This window comes from Lutra lutra, chromosome 13 (assembly GCF_902655055.1).
Source record: "Lutra lutra chromosome 13, mLutLut1.2, whole genome shotgun sequence".
Lineage (NCBI taxonomy): Eukaryota > Metazoa > Chordata > Mammalia > Carnivora > Mustelidae > Lutra > Lutra lutra.
In genome coordinates, this window is record NC_062290.1 from 92,140,433 (window position 1) to 92,163,513 (window position 23,081).

Here is a 23,081-nt window from a genome sequence, read left to right on the forward strand (position 1 = left end):
CTGCTGAGCAGAGAGCCCTATTCGGGACTCCATCCCAGGACTCCGAGATCATGACCTGAGCCGAAGGCAGCGGCTTAACCCACTGAGCCACCCAGGCGCCCTGGAGTTACGTTTTAGAAGACACAAGTAACACACTTAGCTTGGAGGTGATAAAACAATGGTCCCCATTTTTAAGGGCTTTCAAGAAGGTTGGGGGGCCAGGACCCCAGTCCTGGCTTTGCTTCTTAGGGTTCTTTTTTTTTAAAAAGATTTTATTTATTTATTTATTTGACAGAAAGAGAGATCACAAGTGGGCAGAGAGGCAGGCAGAGAGGGGGGTGGGAAGCAGGCTCCCCGCTGAGCAGAGAGCCCGATGCAGGCTCCATCCCAGGACCCTGAGATCATGACCTGAGCCAAAGGCAGAGGCTTAACCCACTGAGCCACCCAGGTGCCTGCTTCTTAGGGTTCTTGAGGCCTCAGTTTCCCCTTCTGAAAACTCGGGGGCTGAATGGGGGTATCTGTGGTCCCCCCGCCTCTCCAGTCCTCAGTGTAGGGTTTCACATTTGCTCGAGGGAAATCGCTGGAAAGTCTCTGAGGAGGTTCCCAGGGAGAAGTCACGGGGGTGGATGGAGCAGGTCAGCTTCTCGGTCCTCGGCTATTTCCTGAACCTGGGAACGGGTCCCCACGTGCCCTGTTGGACACCCCTGGCCGGTCTGCTAGGAGGCACGGGACAGGAACGCGGGTCCCGGGGCTGCTCGCCCGCACCCCTGCCTGAGCAGAGCACCCCACCTCGGAGCTCGCCTGAGGCTGACCCGCCGCCCTGCGAAATGAGTGCAGGGCAGGCTCCAGCCGCGCGGTCCTCCCACAGCGGTGTCCCGTTGCCACCACGGATTCATGGACGCAGGGCGGGGGACCTCACAGATCCAGGGAGGCCCTGCCCGACTGTGTGGGGCTCAACAGCAAAGGGCCTGCAGGGATTTGTTCCAACTGGAAAACACTGCAGGCGCAGACACACTTGTGGAGAGGGGAGGGGTCTGGGGGGCGGGGAGGGGCAGATAGAGGAACTGAAAGAATACACATGACGGGGAAATGAACACTCTTACCGTTTTCTTCATTCTCCGGCCATATATCACTCTTGTGATTTAAGCACTACCTAGGTGGGTGGACGGACGGACGGACGGACGGGAGGGACGGGTGTCCAGGCTGGGTTTCGTCGGGAGAAAAGGGGGAACGAGCGCCACCGTGCGGCGCTCTGGTTAATTGCGTCCCCCGAAAGCGCAGCGGCGCGGGGGTGGTGGGGTTGCCGGCCCGCAGGGCACTGCCATACGCTGCGTTTGCAAGAGGGACTCCCGCCACCTCGGGTGCCTGCGGCTCCTGGCAGGGAGCCTGGGCTGGGGAAGAGCTCCACCATCCCCCGAATTCTCTGCAGGGCAGAGAACGGGAGATTTTCTGGTAGAGGATGGCCCCGGGGCGCAGGGGCGAGCTGGGTGCCCCCAACCCCAGGGTAAGGACCGCCTGATCCATCCTGGAGGGTGCCGGGGTAGGTGGGATCAGCTCGTGTTCGTTGCATTCTGCGTTCTGTGGCCATTCTGAGCCAAGGCCAGAAAGGTGCCCTAGGTTAAACAGCTAATGCCAGCGGGTGCCGGGCCCAGAGCCTGGACCCGGCTGCTGCGCACCCAGCACAGCACGGTCACCCGTCTCCGCTCCCTCATCTCTTCCCCAGACCTTCCCCGGGCCTGCACTTGCCTGGGGTATCAGCACAGGGGGTAGGGGGCTTTGCACACTGCCGGGCCTAGCATTGGCTCTCGCCGCATCCCCATCACCGAGGTCAGTCTGCGCCATGAGAGGACTCCATAGCACTCCTACCCATAGGTGGTTGCCAATCCCATCGACAAGCCGCCGAGTGCCCACTGACAAAGAATCCAAGGGATGCCGGGGTGGCCCCAGGGGTTGCGGGCATCTAGGAAGGCTTCCTGAAGGAGGTGAGAGCAGAACTGGGCTGCAAAGGAGGAGATCGCAGGGAAGAACATTCCGGACATGGGGAACAGGAAGGGCAAAGGCAGGGGCTGGGATTTGGCCTCTAGCAAGAAAGAAGGCAGCATGTTCAGGCGACAATTAGAAGACGCTTGGAAGGTGGAAGGTGGAAGCGATGGCCCAAACACCTTGCTGGCCTTACTCAGTGTGGTGGCAACCGCTCTTTCCTCCCCAAACTCAACCTGCCTCCTCGAGGTTTGGGCAGGAGGCCAACCACAGAGGACCGGGCTAGTTTCCCACTGGTGTTTCTCAGGACTACAGCTGGCAGTGCTGGTGATCTCAGTCCCAGAGAAGAAGGGAAAGCTGCGAGATGGAAAGAGAGAGATGCACGCACGGATTCGGTCATTCGTTCTTCCATTCACTCTGTAAAAATATCACTGGTGTTCGACCATACACTGTTGTCAGCCTTGGAGACTCACTGGGCTGTGAGCCAGGCAAACGCCACCCCTGATCTTGGACTGCTTATATTCTGTGTGGGCGGTCAGGCCAAACGGGAGATCAGTAAAAAGGTAATAAATCAGCAGGACGTCTTCAGATAATTATGGTTGCCCAAAGAACAAAGGGTAGGCTGATGAGGCCGAAGCCCGCTGGGGTGGGAAGGTCCTGCTTTAGTTAATGGCCAAGGAAATCTCTCTGCCAAGGTTACATTTCAGCTGAGATCTGAATGAGTCAGCCATGGGGAGATCTGAAAGTTAGGCCATCCTAGCAAAGGGGACAACAAATGCAAATGTCCTGAGGCGGGAAGGAATGAGATCCAGATCCAGACAATACCATCTGAGCATCTGGATCCAACCATGCCTGAAGCTGGAACTTTTCAGTGACATGAACTAATTGCTTTGTTGTTGTTATTAAACTAGCATCAGAGAGACTGCTGTTATTTGAAAGAGGCCTGACACTGTGAAAAACACTGAATGCTGCTCTCTGAAGCTGAATTTTGTGTCCTGTTAGGTAAAGGGAAATCACCGAAAGTTTTTAAATCAGGAAGGAATCTTCATGATTATGCTCCTTCTTTCCTTTTAGGTTCATCTCTCCCTCCCCTTCCTCTACCCTCTACAGCCCACCGGTACATGAATGTGGTGCTGTCAGTTCCCCAAAGGTCCTGCCTCCAGCTCTTTGCACATGCTGTTCTTTTTAGACACTCTTCCTGACTTTTTGTCTCCCAATCACATCGGTTGGGCATCAACCTAGATGTCGCTTCCATTAGCTTCATTAACTCTCAGGACTCTCCACATCTGTGCTCCTTTCCCTGTGTTCCATGATTACATCACAGCACTTATCAGCCCAGTTTGTAAATTCCAGGGCACTGTGTCCCACCTGCTGGACCGGGAAGGCGCTCATGACAGCTCCATCAGGTTCTTGTTGGAAACCCCAGCATCTGGTACCTAGCAGGCACTCAATAAACATGTATTATCTAAGAGAGTTATAGACTGAATGTTTTTATCCCCAAAATTCATGTTGAAGCCCTAACCCCCAGTGTAATGGTATTTGGCGTGAGGACTTTGGGAGGTGATTAGGTTAGATGAGGTTTTGAGGGTGGGGCCCCCATGATGGAATTAGTGTACTTACAGGAAAAGGAAAAGAAGCCAGAGTTTAAGTTCTCTCTCACTCTCTCTCTCTTTCTCTCCCTCCGTCCCTCACTCCATCTGTCCCTCGCTCTCCATCTGCCTCTCTCCCAAGTGAGGACTCAGCAAGGAGGTGGCCTGCTGAAAATCGGGAAGCTTGTCCTCACCAGAAGCAGAGTCTGCTGGCACCTTGTTCTTGGACTTCCTGGTCTCTGCAAGAAATAAATGTTGTTGAAGTCACCTGGTCTGTGCTATTTGGTTATGGCAGTGTGAGATGACTAAGACAGGGCAGAAGGCAGGAGGCAGAGGGAGGAAGGAGGAGTCTGGAACAGGCCAGTTACCAGTAGGAACTGGATTACATGATTGAGTGAATGGGCACAAGGACGCTACAGTGATTTAGCCCTTGGGAGAAACTAAATGAAGGCACTTCATCACCAGGTCTGCCTGCTAAGGGCAGTGGTGTGGGAGGGGACCCCGAGGCTGGGAGGTTTCAGGCCGCAAAGTGCATCCAGGCTGCTGAAGGCATGGACACGCCCTCCTGCAGAGGGGTCCGCGTGGCTCCAGACAAGGCCCGCTTTCACTTCTGGGCTGGGGTCCCGCTCTAGGAAGGGAGTCCCTGCATTGGTTACTAAAGGAGAAATATAAACATCCCAAGTGAGATCACAACCAAGAGCGGTGTCTACCTAATACAGCTGTGCTACCCCAAACCGCGTTATGCCCCCAATGAAGAAGTGGTTGGCAAGGTAAACCGTGAAAAGCATTAAATCTGTTCATAAAAGCCGCAGGAGAATTGGGGAGGTACTTAAACAAAATAACAGCCAGTTGAAAAAGAAAGGCCTGACAAGCGAAACGCAGGGATGTGCCTGCATAATGGAGGGAGAATGGGAAGAAATGGGAATTTTTTCTTACAGTCCTTGGATTCTTTTTTAAGTTTTCTGCGTAATGACAAACAGGTCCCGTTGACTGTTGGCAATGTGGAACATCCAGAGAATATTCCAGATGCCCCCACGCTCTCTCTCTCTGAGGCCTCATCGGGATGGTTGGAACCCACGCCCCCACGCCCCTGAACCCCGTGGCATCGCTCAGGCCCGGCTGACTTACAGCCTGGACCCGGCCGCAGAGGAGCCTCACCTGAAACCCCCTTTCTCCTCATGCCGGGCGGGACCTGCAGTTTAAGAAGGGGCTTCCTGTCGCCAAACTTGTTTTCTTGTCGCGGGAAACCTAATCTCCCCAGCCCTGGGCTGGGAGAGCATGCAAATCAGCCTAACAGTGCTCCGCTCTGTGCGCTCTCCCTTATGCAAATCCTCCTGAAATAAATCAGGCTCGAGGGGCAAAGGAGGGAGAAGGTGGGGGGTCGCGGGGCGGGGCTCGGTACCAAATGGGATGTGAGGGCTGAGCGGGGCTGGGCCCGCTTCCCCGGTGACCGAGGCGGGCCGCCGCCGTCTCCTCCGCGGCCGCTAGATGGCGGCACACGTAGGGCCAGGGACGGCCAGTGCACCTGCCGCGGGGGCCGGAGCGCGCTGAGCCGTCCGCGGACGCCGCCGGGAAGCACCTCGGTTGCTCCTTCACCTCTTCCGGGGTCCAGGCTGGGGAAGCGTGAACTCGGCTTTTCTTCCCAAAGCCCACCTCTGCAAGGACAAGAGGGACCTCTCTAAGGGCGGTCTGCCGCGGCTTTGGAGCAGGCTGCTCCTGGCTCAGGATGGAGGGGGACAGATGGAGACAGAGGAAGGAAGGAAAGACAAACAAAGTTACGACTTTATGCAAAATCAGGTATATAAATGCTTTTTTTTTTTAAACTTTAAGTTTAAAAACCAAATGAGTTAGCCATTTCTTTCTCTTCCAGGAGGCGTCCGTTAGAATGTCTGGGCGCAGAGCGAGACTCGCAGGGTGAAGGGCCGGCAGGAGCCCGAAGTCGGAGCCCCGGGAAGTTTTGATAAGCAAATGCAGCCCCGAGCTCGGGCGCTCTCTATTGGCTGTTCCTTCACCGCCAGATTTTGACACAAATAATCAGATTGAAAATCAAGGAGGGGAACAGAAGAGGGGAAAAAAAAAAAAAAAAAAAAAAAAAACAACCAGAGAGAGTGAGAGAGTTTAAAAAAAAAAAAAAAGGAGAAGTATCTCTTTGAGCAGAGAGTCCGAGGTTGACAGAGTGGAGGCGATCCCTGGAGGCTGGGAGGTTCCCACCAAGACCAAGACCACATCCAGGACCAGAGGACAGAGCTGGGGACAGGTGAGTGCTGTCATCCCAGCCTCTTCTTTTGAAATTTGCATGTCTGACTTAGATTGTTTCCAGGCAGGTCACCCCGGGCCCTTTGGCAGTTACAGGAAGAATAAGGGACTGGGATATCTCTCCCACAAGATGCCCTTGAACCCAGCAAAGAGGAGGTAGTGGGAGGCAGAGCCCTGTAGGGGTTTTTCCAAAACTGGGTCAGGCCTGACCGGGATCACCTGTGCGTGCGAGGTCATACCCTCAACCCTAGCTCTCCCAGGGACCTGGGCAGAGCATGGGGTGGCACTCATTCAGGCATCTGGCTTAGTGTGGCTCTGTCCCTCCATCACCCCGAGCTTCCCTTGTCTATAAGATCAGAGTGAAATTGAGAGAACTCCGAGGGAAGGTCTACCGCCAGCAACCCATACTCCCCAGTGCCCTTCACCCAAGTTCCTGGGGCACTTTGAGAGGGAGTGCCCTCTCATCCAGGGCCCCATGAGGGGAGAAGGGAAAACACCTTGTCCACCACCCCCAGCCCCTAGCCCCCAGCCCCCAGAAACCAGAGGGCTGCAGAAGGGCAGGGGGCGTCTCAGTCTTTTCTACCTAATTTTGGGAGAAAAAAGGCTGAGTTTAGAGTCTGGTCATCGGGGCGAGGTGCCCACCCTAAACTAAGACGTGTTAAGGGAGGGGGTGGTCTGAGAAGAGCTGTGGGTATGTGCTTGTGTACATTTTTCTGTGGGGAAGGTCCGCAGCTTTCATGAGTTTCCTGGAGGGGGCAAATTAATTTGCAGGCTCCGGACATGAATCTGATAGGAGCTAGCTAAGTTGTACCTGCCCACGGAGGCTCACACCTCCTGACTAGTTCTCAGCAGGCAATGAGTGGGTAGAAGATTTCAGTCTTAGCGAGGTGGCAAGTTTCTTGTCCTTGGAGCTGGTGCACAAGGGACACTTTAAAGAAGGAGATGTGTGAGGTGTCTTCCAACTCAAGACTCGGAGGGTCGGTGTGCTGGTTGCCCTGCAGAAGGTGCTTGGGAAGCATCAGAAAGCCATATCTGCCTTGGGTTTGATGGATGGAGTTACTCAAAACCAACGCAGAACATTTCCTCCAGGCTTTCGGGAGGGTGGATGGGGTTGGGGTGCTCTTGGAGACCACGAGGACTCCTGAAGCTTCTGGGACCCAATCGCTCCCAGGAAAATAGCCTGATCACCTATGATCTCGTCCCTTTTCAGAAACAACAGAAAACTTTACCCCTCCTTAAATTAGAGGGAGGGGTTTTTTGTTCATTTGTTTTCAGGAATTCAAACCAGTGGGAGCTGCTCCAGTTCAGAAATGTCCAGGAAATGTTTTGTTCACTCATTTCTGTTCTTTCTTTTTTTTTTTTTTTTTAGATTTTATTTATTTATTTGACAGAGAGAAATCACAAGTAGGCAGAGAGGCAGGCAGAGAGAGAGGAGGAAGCAGGCTCCCTGCTGAGCAGAAAGCCCGATGTGGGGCTCGAACCCAGGACCTGGGATCATGACCCGAGCCGAAGGCAGCGGCTCAACCCACTGAGCCACCCAGGCGCCCCCATTTCTGTTCTTTTTTTTTTTTTTTAAAGATTTTATTTATTTATTTGACAGATAGAGATCACAAGCAGGCAGAGAGGCAGGCAGAGAGAGAGGAGGAAGCAGGCTCCCTGCCGAGCAGAGAGCCCGATGCGGGGCTCGATCCCAGGACCCTGAGATCATGACCTGAGCCGAAGGCAGCGGCTTAACCCACTGAGCCACCCAGGCGCCCCCATTTCTGTTCTTTTTGTAGTAAAATATACATGATGGGACCACAATTTTTTTTTAAACATTTTGAAGTGTACAGTTTTGTAGCATTAAATGCATTCACAATGTTGGGCAACCGTCACCACTCTCCAACTCCAGAATTCTCTTCACCTTCTCAAACTGAAACTCTGTCCACATTAAACACGAACTCCCCTCCCTTGCCCGTCCCCCCCCCCCCCGGCCCTTGGCTCTCACCACTGTCCTTTCTGTCTCTAGGAATCCGACTTCTCTAGGGACCTTGTATAAGTGACGGGTCTTATAGCAACCATCTCTGTGACTGGTGTATTTCGCTTACAAGGTGTCCTCAAGATTTATCCATGTTCTAGCCTGTGGCGGTCTTCCTTCCTTTTTCAGGCTGAATAACGTTCCATTGTATGGTTATGCCGCATTTCGTTTCTCCATCATCTGCTGACGGACACTGGGGGTGCACCCATCTTTCGGTGACTGGGAATCGCGTGGCTGTGCATTGGGGGTTCCAAATATGCCCGAGTCTCTGCTTGCAATTCTTTTGGGTCTAAACTCAGAAGTTGATTCACTCTCTTGTGACATTGCAGTCTCTGAACTTAGGAGGACACATTTGAGAACCACTGGCAAATCTCAAATAAAAATAATGACCCCTTTCTACTGGGGCCCCTAACGTGAAACAGACCCATTTCCCCTAACTACGACGTGGAAAGGGGTTTTTTCGTTTGTTTGTTTGTTTGTTTGAGTCACGTCTTTAAATATAAAGGAAGTCCATAGGATCCTCTGTCACTGACTCTGAGAAACAACAGTCTTACCCAACCCTCCCAAAAAGGGAACCCGAGTGATGAGGTTCTCAGTCAAGGTAGGTCAGTCCTGTGCCGAAGGTCAACAAAATGTGCATGGGATTTTAGAGCAAAAGGGAAGTTTAGAAATCTCTTAGTCCAACGGTCCCTTTTGAGAGATAGGAAAACCAAGCCCCAGGTGGGAGGCAGACGTGGCCAAGTTCAAGGTCACAAGATCAGACTCAGCCCCACGGGAGGCCCGTGGCACCTCGTTGTGCCAGAGTCACCAGGCTGTGGCTCCGAGTCCACCTGGACGTAGGGGTGCGGGGCCGAGATTCTGGCTCGAGGTCAGGGCACCCTCTATCGGGATGGAGGGTTTGGAAGAGATGTTAACAGCGAGTCTCCTTCCGGAGGCTGATACCATCACGGCCCCTGTTTCATGAAGAAATCTTTGGGTTCTTTCACAATCTGTGCTCTGAGCTCTTTCTCAGAACGGTCCGTGTGAATCAAAACGGTGTGGTTGTTAATTAACTACAGTATAGATGATTGGTTCCTTTTTTTTTTTTTTAACTCTGCTAGCAGGGGCCAAAAGGAAGTTCTCCTGGTGGGTTCGGCCCCCACGGGGAGCTTAAGGACTTGAAGCCCTGGGGTTGGCTCTGCCACTCTGCCAGGCTTGGTGGAGAGAACATTCTAGGGAGCGTTGGGAGGGAGACTGGGGGCTCTGAAGGGAACCGGAGAGTGGACCCTGAGCATCCATGAACTTGTGTTGTCCTGACTTCTAAGCAGTTGACCTCTATGGTGTCCTCAGGCTCTGAGCCCAAGGGAAAATTAGAGTTTCTTGAAGGGGGTCTTTCTCTCTTGCTTCTCCATTCAGAACTCTCTAGGAGCCCATGTGCCTCTTGTGGGTTCTAGAAAAGACAGTGATCAAAGGAATATGATTTTTCCATCATCTTGCCTCACCAACCAGCCTTCTCTCCCTGCTCCAGGCAGTCCGTCTTCATGGGTGCTTGGAAAGACCCCAGGTCTGATGGTAAGAGCCCTGGGCCAGGAGTCAAGTCCCAGCAGGACAGGAACACAGGGCCTGGATGAGCCACTTTTCTCCCTCAGCCTCAGTTTCCCCTGTGAGCCCAGAAGACAATCACTGCTTTCCTTGCCCCAGGGGGTGTCAGTTTGACGGCATAACGCTCATCATGAGCTCTAGACACCTTTCTTAGCACGTAGGCGGACTTCCCTCCGTGCCAAGTAAGTGCCGACCCCGTGTCTTTTCAGTCGACTGTGTAGAGGCCGGGAGGCGGGGCCAGGGGGCAGCCTGGGATCTGCCTGGGATCAGGAGCCAGTCTCCAAGCCTCGTTCCTCCTTTGTGAATTGGGGCTGTAGCCACTCAGCTCCCAGGTCCAAACTCATGGAGTTAAGGCTACACAGATCCTGGCTACAAGAAATATCTCCGGTCATTCTAGCAGTCCCATGCCTTGCTTCGGTTCTCCTTGGCTTGCAACTAAAATACTCTGCACAAAATAATAGATCATCTTTTTTTTTTTTTTAAAGATTTTATTTATTTATTTGACAGAGAGAGATCACAAGTAGACAGAGAGGCAGGCAGAGAGAGAGAGAGAGGGAAGCAGGCTCCCTGCTGAGCAGAGAGCCCGATGCGGGACTCGATCCCAGGACCCTGAGATCATGACCCGAGCCGAAGGCAGCGGCTCAACCCACTGAGCCACCCAGGCGCCCCTAGATCATCTTTTGATTGTGAAACCGTGGCCCTCGGAGGCTCCTCTAGAAAAAAGGGCAAGACCACACAAACCCCACCTCCCCTGGAGTGTGTGGGTCTCCTCTGGCTTTGCCCAGGGTCCGGCCTCCTTAAGGGATTCCTGGAGCCAAGAGTTAGAAGGGGGAAGAAAGGAGGGTGAGAGGAGCCCTGGGGGAGGGGGAGGAGGCAGAGGAAGACTGCCCCTGGCAGATAAGGCCACCGCGGGCTTCCCGACAAGCCTGGGAGAGACAGGAGGCCAGGCAAGCCCAGGAAGGGCACAATCTGACAGCTGGACTGGACCCCAGACCCTGCAAGTCCCACCTCTTCTTTTCATATCCCAGAGGTGAAGAGCCCGGAGCATGTCCCTGCTCCTGGTCCCGGGCTCATCCCTGTCCTCAGAGCACAACTGCTTTGGGCGGGGTACTGGGGTTGCAACCAGACAGGACAGGACAGGACGTGGGCTGTGCCTGCCTTCCTGAAGCTTCTTCTCCTGCAGGCTGTGATGCCATCACCTGCTCAGGGGTCCTGCGGCCCCAGCACCAGGCTGAGCACTTTGCACCCCTCTTTGTAATGGAGGTCCTTCCTGCCCCAACACTGCCAGGAAGATGGCTTGTGATTTGGGCACAGCTAGGGGTCCCTCTCCTGCCTGGCTTGGGGTCACGCTGGGGGAAGGGGTGACTCCCTGGGCCCGCTCCTCTCTAATCTCCCTCCTCCCAGCCAGCTCCTCGCCTTGGCCTTATCACCCAGCCCTGGCTGTTGTTGGAGCAGCTGTAATCCTTTTCCCGCGCTTGGCCCTATGGTCCCTGCAGCCCTGCAGGGCGGCTGACCTGGGGAAGGGGGCTCTAGCTCTGAGGTCTGGGAGTGGGACCAGCAGAGGAGCCACCAGGAATGGCATTGGCAAAGTATTTCCTGAACTCCTGCCTGGGCCTGGCCTGGGGGTTGGGAGGAGAGAGGACCACTCAGATGTTCTCTGTCTCCCAGGAGCCTTCAGCAGAGCCTTAAGGACGTGTAACATCTGGCAGAGGGGGTGGGAGGCACGTGTCAAGGTGTTCAGGCTGGTCTGGCTCTGCCACAGCCCAACCCCCACCCAAGAGCGAGAGCAGGTCCCTTTCCTGATTTCCATGTCTTCCCCCACCCCCTGAGCAGTGGGTCCGGTGCCACGCGGCTAAGCTGGGCTGCCCACTGCTTCGTTCTCACAGGTGGCAGACACTGGCCTCTTTCACCACAGGCACAAAATGCCCTCCGGCTTCCCAGCGGGGTGACGTGGGGGAGTTCTCTCAGGCCTTGAGCCCCACATGCAACTCCAACCCCCTCCTCGACCCCCACTCAGAGAGAGAGAAGCCTGGACTCTGCACCTCACAGAAAACGGAGTCGGCCCAGAGAGGTCAAGTGTCTGCCCCAAAGTGCACAGTGGGTGAGCTGGGAGTCTAAGCATCCGGCTCCAGACCCTAGCTCAGGCCGCTCCTTCCATGGCCTCCGAGTGCCGCTCCCACAGGGGCGCGAATGCAGATTTCTGTATGGGGGGGTCCACCGTGTGTCATATCTGAAGACACCCCTGTCCTTCCTTCTCTGCTCTCGGTGCGATTCAGGGCATGTGGGTAGAAGACTGACCGTGGGGGTGTTCTAGAAGGTGGGCGTATTAATTTCCTAGCGAGGGAGGCATAGGGGGAGGTTAGGGTTTGTAGCCACTGCAGCAAACTACCAGAAACCAGGAGGCTTCAAACAACACAAAATTTGTTTCGTCCAAGGTTCTGGAGTCTTAGAGATCCCAAATCAAGGTGTCTGCAAGGTCGGTTCCTTCTGGAGGCTCTGGGGGAGTTTGTCACAAGCCTCTCTCGTGGTTTCTGGTGGAACCAGCGATCCTCTGGGCTCCTCGGCTTGTAAGCGCGACCCTCCCAGCTCTGCTCCTGCCTCCAGATGGTGTTCTCCCTGTGCGTCTGTGTCTTTGGGCCCAAGGTTCCCGCTTCTTATAAGAACCCCGGACATACTGGGCTTAGGGTCCGCCCTAACTCAGGATAACCTCATCTTAGGTAAAATCTGCAAAGACCGTGTTTCTGCAGAAGATCACATTCACAGGTTCTGGGAAGACATGAACTTCTGGGGGCACCATTCAACTCAGGACAGTGGAAACCGATGTCAGGAAAAGGCTCTAAAATACAGAGGCTGTTGCCCTCTCGCCCTTCCTAACTGTTCTCCCCCCTCCCCTCGCAGGTGTGGGCGCACACCTACCATGCCACGCTCCTTCCTGGTAAAGAGCAAGAAAGCTCACACCTACCACCAGCCCCGCGTCCAGGAAGATGACCCGGTCTGGCCTCCTGCCCTTAGCCCCGGTGAGTCAGATCTCCCCCTGTGGCACCCACCCAGGGCTCCCTGCCCCCTGTGTTGGGGAGGTGGTGGCATCCCTTCTGCAAATGCAGAAGCTCAGTAAATGTGTTGAATGAATGAATGAATGAATCCCTCTCTTCTGACCCCGTGAGATGGTGGGAGCGTCAGGATTGGAGCTGGTTAGGACATGTGGGTCCTAACCAGACTCAGAAAACATTTAGGGCTGTTGGGTGCTCAGAAAGCTAACACTGGGCCAGGAGTTCTCCCCGGCGAGGGGTTCCTTTCGGCCTCCACCCTGCTCCCACCATCCTGGGCAGGGCCCGTGCACACGAGCATCTGGGGATAGCAGCAAGTGCGTCTCTGGGTCCCCTGGTATCACTGATGGTCTTGTCTCCCCACAGCAGCCAGGGACCAAGTCCTGAGCAATGATCCTGTCTTCAGCAGCCTGTTCCCAAACCACTGCTTGACCTGGACTGACCTCAAGCGCGAGCCAGAGCTGGAGCTGGACCAGAGCATGAGCAGGACACCCTTGGTGCCAGGTACCCCGGCAGGGACCCCCGGCCACTCCCCATCAGCCAGTGCAAGTGGAATGGAGGGGGGATGGGCTCATGGAAACAGGGATCCTAGGAGTTACAGAGTCAGGATAGACCAACAAGGCCATCTGGATACAATCTGGGCTCTCCAGCTTCTGCTTGGACCCAGACCCTCTCCCACAGTCAGTGTTTGGGGCTACACACCACAACCCTCAGCATGAGGTCAGTAGGTGGAGAGAGGTGGGGAGCAGTGCCCTAAGTTTCAATGAATCAGCACCATATGTGTGTCCCACTCTCCGCAGAGGCCCCTGCTGTAATGCCTCGATCCCAGGACAGGGACTCCGACTCACCCCCGTTCTACAAGCCCAGCTTCTCCTGGGATGCCCTGGCCTCGTCCTACGGCCACAGCTACCGGCAGGCCGCCTCCACCATGCAGTCTGCCTTCCTCGAGCGCTCCGTCAGCCTGTACGGCAGCCCTCTGGTGCCCAGCACCGAGCCACCCCTGGACTTCAGCCTCCGCTGCTCCCCGGGCATGGATACATACCACTGTATCAAGTGCAACAAGGTGGGCAGCTGGGGTGTGGGCGGGCTCACGGGCCCTGCTCCGTGTCCCCTCCCCGGGTCCCTGGCAGCGGGGTGCTCCCTGTGCTGTGAATCTTGGGTCCTTCGGTGGGACCAAGGGTTCAGAATGCTCGCCCTCACCGTGGTTCGCTGAGCCCGGGGATGCGGACAAAAGGCTCTGCGAGGCTGCATCACTGGCCCCAGAGCACACAGCAAGCTGATGTCAGTGCCAGCCTTCACATGTGGCTGTGGCAGACTCCCAGCCATTCAGCCCCTAGCTAGGGCCAGGAGGGGCCTTTTACATGCTCCCACAGCCCCCATTTTCTAGACAGGAATCCAAACCACAGAGAGGGAAAGGGACCTTCCCAGGACACACAGCAATTCCAGCGGAATCGGCACTCCGGTGCTTCTCCTGCTTCATGCCCATCTGTGCCTGGGTGTAGAGGGGATGGGGGTTGCCTTGGGACCCCAGGGCCATTTTTCTCTCTCCTCAGCCCCCAGTGTCCTCATGCTCTGCCCCCCCGCCCGCAGGTGTTCTCCACTCCACACGGGCTCGAAGTGCACGTCCGCCGCTCCCACAGCGGGACCCGGCCCTTCGCCTGTGATGTCTGTGGCAAAACCTTTGGCCACGCCGTGAGCCTGGAGCAGCACACGCACGTCCACTCCCAGGTGGGCAGCAGGCCAAGCCCAGGACACCCCTGCCCCACCTCCCACTCCTGTTCTGGAAACCTCAGGAAGCTTCAGCAGGAAGCCTCGGGGCTGTGGCCGGACCCCTCACCCTGCCCCTGAGGGTGACTCAGATCAGGGGTCCTTTACTCCCTCCTCTGGGTCCCCAAAACCCTCTTTTAAAAATTGTTATATCATACATACTTTACCTTGTTCTTGATAATGAATAATGGTGCTTTAGTGCTAGTTATGTTATCGTTTTCCCAACACCCACTCTTAACTGACTTCCCTCCCCGGTGGACCAAATGTGCTGCGGGGAGAGCTCCTGGCCCAGAGGGATGCTCAGAAATGATCCGCGTGGGCTGTGTGCGCAGGGCCAGGGTCCTTCGCTTCGACTTTTAGAATCTTGGCATCAGGCTTAAATGACCCTCTTGTCCCACTTAGCTTCTTGAATATTCCATTCCAGGGAAAGTGCCCGAAATGACCCGAGCTGCTAACACTGGGAGAGGCGGGGTAGGGCCATGAGAGCTCTCAGCTGTGAGCGCACACCCCATGCTAGTTGCTGGCTCAGCTCTCTACCCTTTGAGCTCATTACTGCTGTTCTCATGTACAGATGGGGAAACTGAGTCTTGAGGGGTTAAGTGACTTGTCTAAGGTCATGCAGTCTCGAGGTGGCAGAAGCCAGAAACGGGGCCCAATAATACAGACTCTTAACCAAAGGCCTGCAAAGCCCATGACCATGTCCCAGGTCAGTCGATCTATCAGTCAGTCAACAAACCCATGGTGAGGCTCATTTTGCATGGGATACTGTGAAGGTTGCAGGGGAAAGCCCAGAGGATGCCTCTCAGGCCCCAGGCCTCGGGGCCCCCTCTTGGGATGCAGAAATGAGGGTCTCTGGGTCCTGCTCCGCCAGGACCCGTTCTCGAGGCCCTCCCAACGAGTGTCCTGTTCCTCAGGGGATCCCGGCAGGGCCCGGACCTGCGCCCGCCGTGGCAGTCCCGGGTCTCGAGGCCCCGCCCGCGCCTGACCCCCCAGGGCCTCGTTTCCTCCGGCAGGAGCGCAGCTTCGAGTGCCGGATGTGCGGCAAAGCCTTCAAACGCTCGTCCACCCTGTCCACGCACCTGCTCATCCATTCGGACACGAGGCCCTACCCCTGCCAGTTCTGCGGCAAGCGCTTCCACCAGAAATCGGACATGAAGAAACACACCTACATCCACACGGGTGAGGCGCACCCCTCGCCAGCCCCGGGGCTCCCCGGCCGCCCTGCATGTCCCAAGCCGCCTCTCCCCGCACCCCCCCATCCCACGCGTAAAAGGCCCTGCTGCGGGCAGGGGTGCACTCAAGTTACAAAGCGAGGGGCGCTCCCCTCCACGCGGGGCGGGGGGGGGGGTGGCGGGGGGCTGGGCACGCCGCTCCTTAACTACACTTTGCGTGGGAAAAACCCAGGGAAGGAAGGAGCCCCAGTGTGACCGTGGGGGGGGGTGGGGGGAAAGTGAGACCAGCAGGTGGATTTGCCGTCCTCTCACTCCTCCCCTCATTCACTGCTCGGCTCTTACCTGAGTGCCTGGACGTGGTCCCTGTTCGCGCCAGGGTGCAACCGGGGGCCTTGTGCTCCTGCCTCCCTTTTGTAGTTCTTTTCTAAAGCGCATGTCGGGCCTGAGGTAACACAGCCTAGTCCGGCGAACAAAGGCAGGACAGCGGGCCCGGCGCCGACAGCCCTGACGCGGCCCCTGCTGCCCCACAGGTGAGAAGCCCCACAAGTGCCAGGTGTGCGGGAAGGCCTTCAGCCAGAGCTCCAACCTCATCACCCACAGCCGGAAGCACACCGGCTTCAAGCCCTTCAGCTGCGAGCTGTGCACCAAGGGTTTCCAGCGCAAGGTGGACCTGCGGCGGCACCGGGAAAGCCAGCACAATCTCAAGTGAGGCTGCACCTGCCCCAGGCTCTGGCCAGGCTGCCCTGGGGTCCCGTCACCCAGGGGGAGGCCACCCTCCTGCGCCAAGATCCCCCATCTCCTGGCCAGCCTACCCTGGGGTCCCCTGACCCAGAGGGAGGCCAGGCTCCTGTGCCTAGATCCCGGGTCTCCCGGAGTCAGTGCTAGGCAGGAATCGTTCAGCTTGGTTTGAGACTCACAGAATTGCTGTGTGACCTCCAGCAAGCTGCTTTCCCTCTCTGGACCAATATTTTCCTGCTGCAAGATATGGGAACTGGGCTGGGTCTTTTTTGAGTTGAGGTTGTTTAGAAGTCTAAGAGCTTGGGCTACTTCCCTCGGGCAAGGCCCAGAAAGCCAGCTTAGCCCCCTGTGAACAAGGATGTTGATAATAGTCCAGAATAGGAATCCAAACAGAAATTCTCCCCCTCTGCCTGCTGCCCACTGTGCTGGAATCTGGTTTTTAGTGGGTCTCTTTCAGGCTGCCATGGACAGCCAGAGCGGTTTCCTGCCCCAGTGGGAGGCCTCATTCCCCTCTGCTTCAGCTGGATGTGCCAGCTGCCCCCCCACTTCTGACTGGCACGCAGCTGGCCCCTAGGGTTCCGGCTCTGCTTTCAGGCCAAGGGCCTGGAGAGACAGCAGTCATGCTCTCAGGAGCCCGTCCCTCTCAACGGCTGTAAATAAAAATAAAGACACAGATTTATTTACCCTTGACCAGTGTTTATTAAGTGTGTCCTGGGTGCAAGTTAGGCTTTGGGGAGGGCTGGTAGGGGGCTTGGAAGGGCAGAGAAAGCTGGGGCACCTGGCTGGCTCAGTCGGTTGAGCACGTGACTCTTGATCTCAGGGTTTTAAGTTCGAGCCCCACGTTGGGTGCGGAAATTACTAAAAAAATTTAAAACTTAAAAAAAAAAAGTCAGAGAAAGCTCTGGAGTTGCTGGCAGAGGGGTTGGGAGATGTGGACTCAGACCAAACTGGTAAGTGCGGAAACAAAAGCGAAGGAGCCCCCTGCTGCGAGGCTCCTGCCTTCGGGGGCTGTATCAGTCTCCGCCAGCGACTGTAACAAATTGCCACAGGGGTAGTGGCTTAAAACCATACGGTTTATCCCCGTTCAGTTCTGGAGGTCAGAAACCCAAAATGAGTCCTGGGAACAAAACCCAGGGTGGGGGCAGGGCTGCATTCCTACAGGGAGAGGCTGTGGCTGCCTCATCCTTCTCAAAAACGGGTAGCTCCGACCTCTGCTTCCACCACCCGCCTCACTCTTCTGCCTGACCTTCTTGTCTTCCTCTTGGAAGGACCCCTATGACCCCATGGGGTTCGGTGGGACGATCCAGGGTCATCTTCCCATCTCAAAGTTCTCGATGTAATCACCGTCCTGTGCTGAATGATGGCACCCAAGGATGCCATCCTCGTCCTAATCCCTAGAGACTTATATGCCCACAGGGACTTTGAAATAGGACTCGCTTAAGCTTGGTGCCACCCTCTGCTAGCTGTACGACGTGACAGAGCTTCCTCGTCCGTTGGGAAGGTTCCCTGAGACCACGCGTGCACAGTAGTGAGCAGGGCTGAGCACGTGCTAAGTGCTGGCCAGCCACGAGTAGCCACCATTTAAGTCCTGCCCATCCTCTGAGGCTTGCTGAAATGCTGCCTCCTCCAGGAAGCCTCCCTTGGCTATTCCACCTGGAGGCTCTCCCAGCTCTGAGAGCGGACTTCCTCGGGCTCCCCGCTTACAACTCAGGACCCACTGAACCTGCTATGGGAGTTACATGTGTCACTTTGTCCTCTGCTAGAAGGCAGTATCCAGTGCCCTCAGCATGAAGCCCACACCCGGTCCACCCACCAGGCACTCCTAAATGAGTCTCTTCCAGGTACTGACCAGGGCGCAGGGTTCCCACACATCGACTCAAACCCGCACAACCCTCTGCAAAGAAGGTATCATTGTCCCATTTTTCAGAGGGGGTTAGTGGAGGCTCAGAAAGGTTGGCCAACTTGCCCAAGATCGTGCAGCGGGCAAATGCAGAGCTGGGATTAGAATCTGATTCCAAGGCAAGATGGTCTTCAAGTCTCTGTTGACCTTCCTCCCAAAGGCACCCACAGATGCTTCCCCCCAGATCGCTCCTTTGCTGTGAATCTGTGGGGTTCTGAGGCCTTCTGGGGGGCGTGGCAACCTCCCATCCCTCCAGCTCGGGGTCTGGCCAGGCAGGACCCCTACTCTGCTTCATTCCAGAGGCTCTTTCTGTTACTCCAGCCAGAGTGCCCCATCAGGCATGCAGAAGCAGGGGTAGGGGGCTGGGATTTGCACAGGAGTGTGGTCTGGCCTCCTCTGAAGTCTCCCCGTTTGTGGGGGTTCCCAACAAAGCCTTGGAGACCACGTGCTCCCTTCTCTCTTCCTGTCCATGGACGCAGTGGAGCCCAGAGACAGGGAGCCACACATGGGGGCCAGGCCTGGGTGTCAGGGGCAAGGGAGGGTGCTGGGCGCGTGCACGCGCGTGCGCGCGCTCGCGCGCACACACACACACACGGATGGGAACTGCTTTGCATGCTCTTTGTTTGCTAAACAAAACCACACCAATGTTAGGATTTTGGCCACTTCTGCAGCAGGGTGGGGCGAGGAAGAGAAACTGGGCGAGACAATGCGCCTTTCTTCATCCGCAGAGGCTCCAGAGATCAGCGCCCCCACAGAGGGCCCACACGCTGTGGGGGTTGGGGGGCCACAGCAGTTTCGGAGCCCTGGAGGCCAGAACCCCATTTGCACATTGCTGAGAAAGGAGGCCAGGGTGGGGCAGGTGAACCCTGCTCCCCAGGGGGAGGATTCAACCCCGTATGGAAGGCCCCGGCTCAGGGCTCCTGTGGGGGATTGTGGGCTCCTCTGCGTGTGCCCTGAGCCTGAGAGTAAAGCCACTTGCCCCTTCCCAACCCCAAACTCTCCCAGAGCTGTCACAGAAGGACGGGCGTCAGGGGCAGGGCTGCGTTCCCTGGAGGAGGCTCATAGATAGGCCAGCACTTTGCAGGCCTTGAGCGCCCCGTCCAGGTTCTGTCAGGAGCGGGCGGCTCGGCAGGTGTGCACAGGAACGTCACGGTCCCATCCTCCACCTGCCGTCCCCCTTCTGCTGCCTATCTGCTCTGAAATCCCACGAGTAAACATGTGTAAACTGGAAAGACACTGTCAAGCCCTGTGGTGACCGCCCATGGCTTCCCTCTGCCACGTAAGGGGACAGACACCCAGAGGGGGAGGACGTGGCCCAAGTCACACTGCCCGTTAGCAACAAGGTCCCTCAGAAGCCAGGCTAGCGGCCTTTCCCCCAGGGCTGTGGGACAGATGGCACAACTCTAGGGAACTCTGTTTATATAGAACCCAGGGCATGTTGTGGCCTTCGAAATGACAGGGTGACTGCTCCCTGGCCTGGCTGAGGGCTGGGGGACTGCAGCTGGGCCTCGGGAGACCTCCAGATGTCCCCAGCAGCTGCACCAGCACAGTGATTTGCTCAGCAGTGGGTAACAAAGTTAGTGATGTTAACAGCACGCTTTAATACTAAAACAAATCGGCCACGTCGGGGAACGGAATGCAACAACTGAATTAATGTTCAGATAAAATGTCCAGTTAGCGGTGGCAACGTCAGGCCACATCACCCCGGGATGTGGCCACATCCCACACGGCAGCCCGCCGGGGCCCCAGCTGGGACCTGGGCCCCTGACAGACAAAGTGGGAGGTGCTCAGTGGAACCCTCCATGGAAATAACTGATAACGATGGAAATGTGTCTCCCAGGGTCAGCCCAGGCTTCTGTGTTGGCTGAGTGGACACTGGCCTGTCCCAGCCTGTCCCCGCCTGTCCCCCCACAGAGTGAGGCGGGGTGGCCTGGAAGGAGCAGAGGGACTGAGGTGAGCAGGCAGGGCCTGGTGCTGGGGCAAGGGAGGAAGTGGAAGCATCTAGAAGAATAGGACCCATTCTGAATATTCCCGAGAAACCAAATATACATCCCTCCATCCCCTCAAATGAAACCCTAGCCCTTCCCCATGATCTAGCCCCCACTGCCCTGGATGGGCTCCCACTCAATGTGGGTACACGCGACCCCAGAGGGAAGGAGCAGGGCAGATAAAGAGGTGGGGGTGGGCAGGGGATCAAGGAGACGCGACCAGAGAATGATGAAAATCTGGGCTAGCTAGAGGTCTATGAAGCCCACTGGCCACCCATGGTGGGGCAGAGCCTGGTGCCAGCCCCAGACAGCACAAGGGACCCAAGACCCACCAGAATGTTGTAAAGGCACCTGAGCCCTGCAGGTGAGGAGCCCAAGAGACATTTCAGCTTTAGAGAGAGGACCCAGTGGGCGGGTGCGTGGGCAGGCGGTGTGGCCTGGTGAGTGTTGCGTGGGGGGCCTGAGCTTCTCCCCAGCTCCCTGCCCAGGCTGGTCAGGGAGTGGAGGGCTCCCCAAGAAGGAAGGGGAGACACACGGAATAATGGCGAGGTCATTCTGAGCCACTTTCCCGGAATTCTAAACCAAGCAGCAATGTCTTCCTCCCAGAAGGCCTTCAGAGAACTCTCAATGTCTCGGACACGCATCTTTGCCCACAGGGTTCCCTCTGCCAGGAGCGCCCTCTTGCCTCCCGGGAACCCTCTCTCAGCCTCAAACCCAGCTCCAGTGCCTGAAAGTTGTCCGCCACATGTGCTCTGCCCATGGCCTTCCAGTTCACTCCGGGAGGTCCTGTTAAGGAAATAGTCACGGGTGGGCGCTCGGATCAGCTGCAAGAGCGTCTTCTTGGGCCCATTGCAGTGGGCGAAGAAAGCCCGGAACCACTCTGAGCTCCTGTGAGAGAAAATTGGGCTGTGTGAGCGGCGGTGTGTCCGGACGACGGACTGCATCCAGCCTCTGAGACGGGCCTGGGTGCCTTGGCAGGACGGACCTGCCGGGGCCCGGGGTCTGCCCGGAGTCAGACGCCTGTTTCAGCACAGCTCTTTGGTTCCCTAACAACAAGGCAGCGTCGTACCTTTGTCGACCCTTAAAGAAACGGATCTGAGGAGAATCCACCAAACCAACGATCACAGCCGCCTTTGGGGGCTGGGAAGGACGTCTGGGCTGCACCCTTGGGGCTATTTCCAAAGGAAACTTGGATCTGTGTGTGTGTGTGCGCGTGTGTGCATGAGTGTGCGTGTGTTTATATTTTTCGACTGAAAAAATGGAAGAGAAAATAGATTTTGCAGAATAAATGTGTCAACATAGGAAGCTGTTCACGGTATCTGCAGTGAAGCAGTGGTCTGAAAATCACCACCCGATTCCACTTGGTCCCTTGCGCACACGGAAGGAAGTTTGCGAGGATAAGTGGCAGCGGATCGACGCGCCGTGAGCTGTTGCTGAGTAAAGGAGTCGTGTACACTCCTTCCCCCGTAGTTTTCGGTGTGTGTGTTTTATTCTTCTGTAGTGGGCACGTATGATAACATTATCACTGGCAGTAAAAAAAGGCTCCCTCGGCTCAAACATCCTTTCCCTGCTTTGAGGTTTGCCTTTCCGCCCCTTCCCCCAGCTGCCCGCCTAGGGCTCCTTTAGATGTCTGTGCCCAGCACCGCGGGCGGTTCCTTTCTCCTGACAAGTGCTGGAGGCCTTGCCCCTGTCCCCCAAACCTGTGAGCCACCTCGCAGAGGGCATTGGGTCCAATCCTTTGTGTTCCAACACTCAGCTTGGGGCCCAGCCCCTAGCAGATGTCCAGTTAAGGCGAGGATGGCTGGTCGACCCCCTCAGGGCCCCTGGCTCCTCTGTGACAGGTGGGGTGGGACCCCGAAGGGGAGGCCCCTGGCTTGGGAGCAACGGAAGCAGACCCTGGACATGCAGCTCTTCCTCCTGGCCCTGGTGGGGGGCTGTCCCCTCCCACCCACCTCCCTGGTGTCCAGCTTCCAGGGGGCCCCAGCCCAGAGCCAGGCAGGACGCGGGGTTCCCACGCAGGAGGAGCGGCGGCAGGAAAGCAGGAGGAGGGAAATCTGAGGCAGGAGCGCGTACTGAGCAGCGGAGCTCAGGCTTAGCCTGATAACTTTATCAGACGGTGCCGGCTGCCAACCGTCAGCATGGAGCGGGCCGGTGGGCTCCGGCAGGAGGGCACTCCCCGCTGATAGCGCCTTCCAAGTGTTATCAAGGGCCTGGTGGCCCAGAGAGCGGGAAAAGGGGAGCAGGACAGAGAGAGAGAGACTTGCAACCACTTCACCCCAACGACAAGAGCCAGGGAGGAAGAGGCCCACTGGGCTTCCTTGGAGGGGGGCCCTCGACCTCCCAGGCACACCGGCAAATGCAGCTAGGAATTAGCCCCCATGCGGGTGCAGAGTGGACACCGTGCTTCTCCCCGGGCACAGAGTGGTGCTGATGCTGCCTAGCCCTTCTTCAAGGCCTTTTTCTGGAAGGTTCTTTATCCCCGAACACATAAGGGAACAGGAGGGCATTTCTTTCCTATTCCCACCTGCAGTCTCGGGGTGAGAGTCATGCTCAGGTCAGGCGCCGAACGCCCAGCCTGGAGCCAAATACCTCATCATCCCTGCCTCGCGAAAGGAAACTGAGTCTCAGCGAGTATAGACGAAGGGCAGGAGGGATGAGAGGCTGAATGACACCCTCAGGTCGGGACGGGCAGCAAGACCAGCTCCCGACCTGTAAGGAGAAGCCGCTCCTGCTGGAGTCCAGCTCCCGGGCCCTAGCTCGGGGCACAGATGGCCTGGCCTCAGCAGCGAAACCACCCATCGGGGGTCAGGCAGACCCCAAGGTCTGCAGGGCTAGACTGGGGGGTGAGGGCGGCATCACCGTAGATTTTTAAAATTCCCTTTTCTAGAAAGACTTCTTCTGGGTTTTCCATGATGTGGGGGTTTTTTGGCAGGAGGTGGTGGGGGTTGGGAGAAAGGTGAGTCGTTTAAGAGGGAGAAGAGAGAGGGCAAGAGCTCCTGCGGGCGGGAGTAGCCAGCATGGACCTCGCCTCTGTCCAGCCTGGGGCACCAGCGGAGGGCCAGGCCTG

The 23,081-nt window shown here is 56.6% G+C and overlaps 1 protein-coding gene across 4 annotated transcripts; it reads left to right on the forward strand.

Annotated features, from left to right (window-relative positions):
- Window positions 1-4,948: 4,948 nt before the first annotated feature.
- On the forward strand, window positions 4,949-16,773 carry GFI1B (growth factor independent 1B transcriptional repressor). 4 transcript variants are annotated; one of them, XM_047700223.1, is made up of 7 exons: window positions 4,949-5,345; window positions 12,301-12,419; window positions 12,816-12,953; window positions 13,250-13,512; window positions 14,040-14,177; window positions 15,131-15,395; window positions 15,919-16,773. In XM_047700223.1, the coding sequence occupies exons 1-7, from the start codon at window positions 5,275-5,277 to the stop codon at window positions 16,095-16,097; spliced, it is 1,173 nt and encodes a 390-aa protein (XP_047556179.1). In that variant the 5' UTR covers window positions 4,949-5,274; the 3' UTR covers window positions 16,098-16,773. The 4 variants fall into 4 exon arrangements, with proteins under 4 accessions (XP_047556179.1, XP_047556183.1, XP_047556180.1 ...); XM_047700227.1 differs by having other exon boundaries at window positions 15,230-15,395; XM_047700224.1 differs by having other exon boundaries at window positions 12,819-12,953.
- Window positions 16,774-23,081: the final 6,308 nt, after the last annotated feature.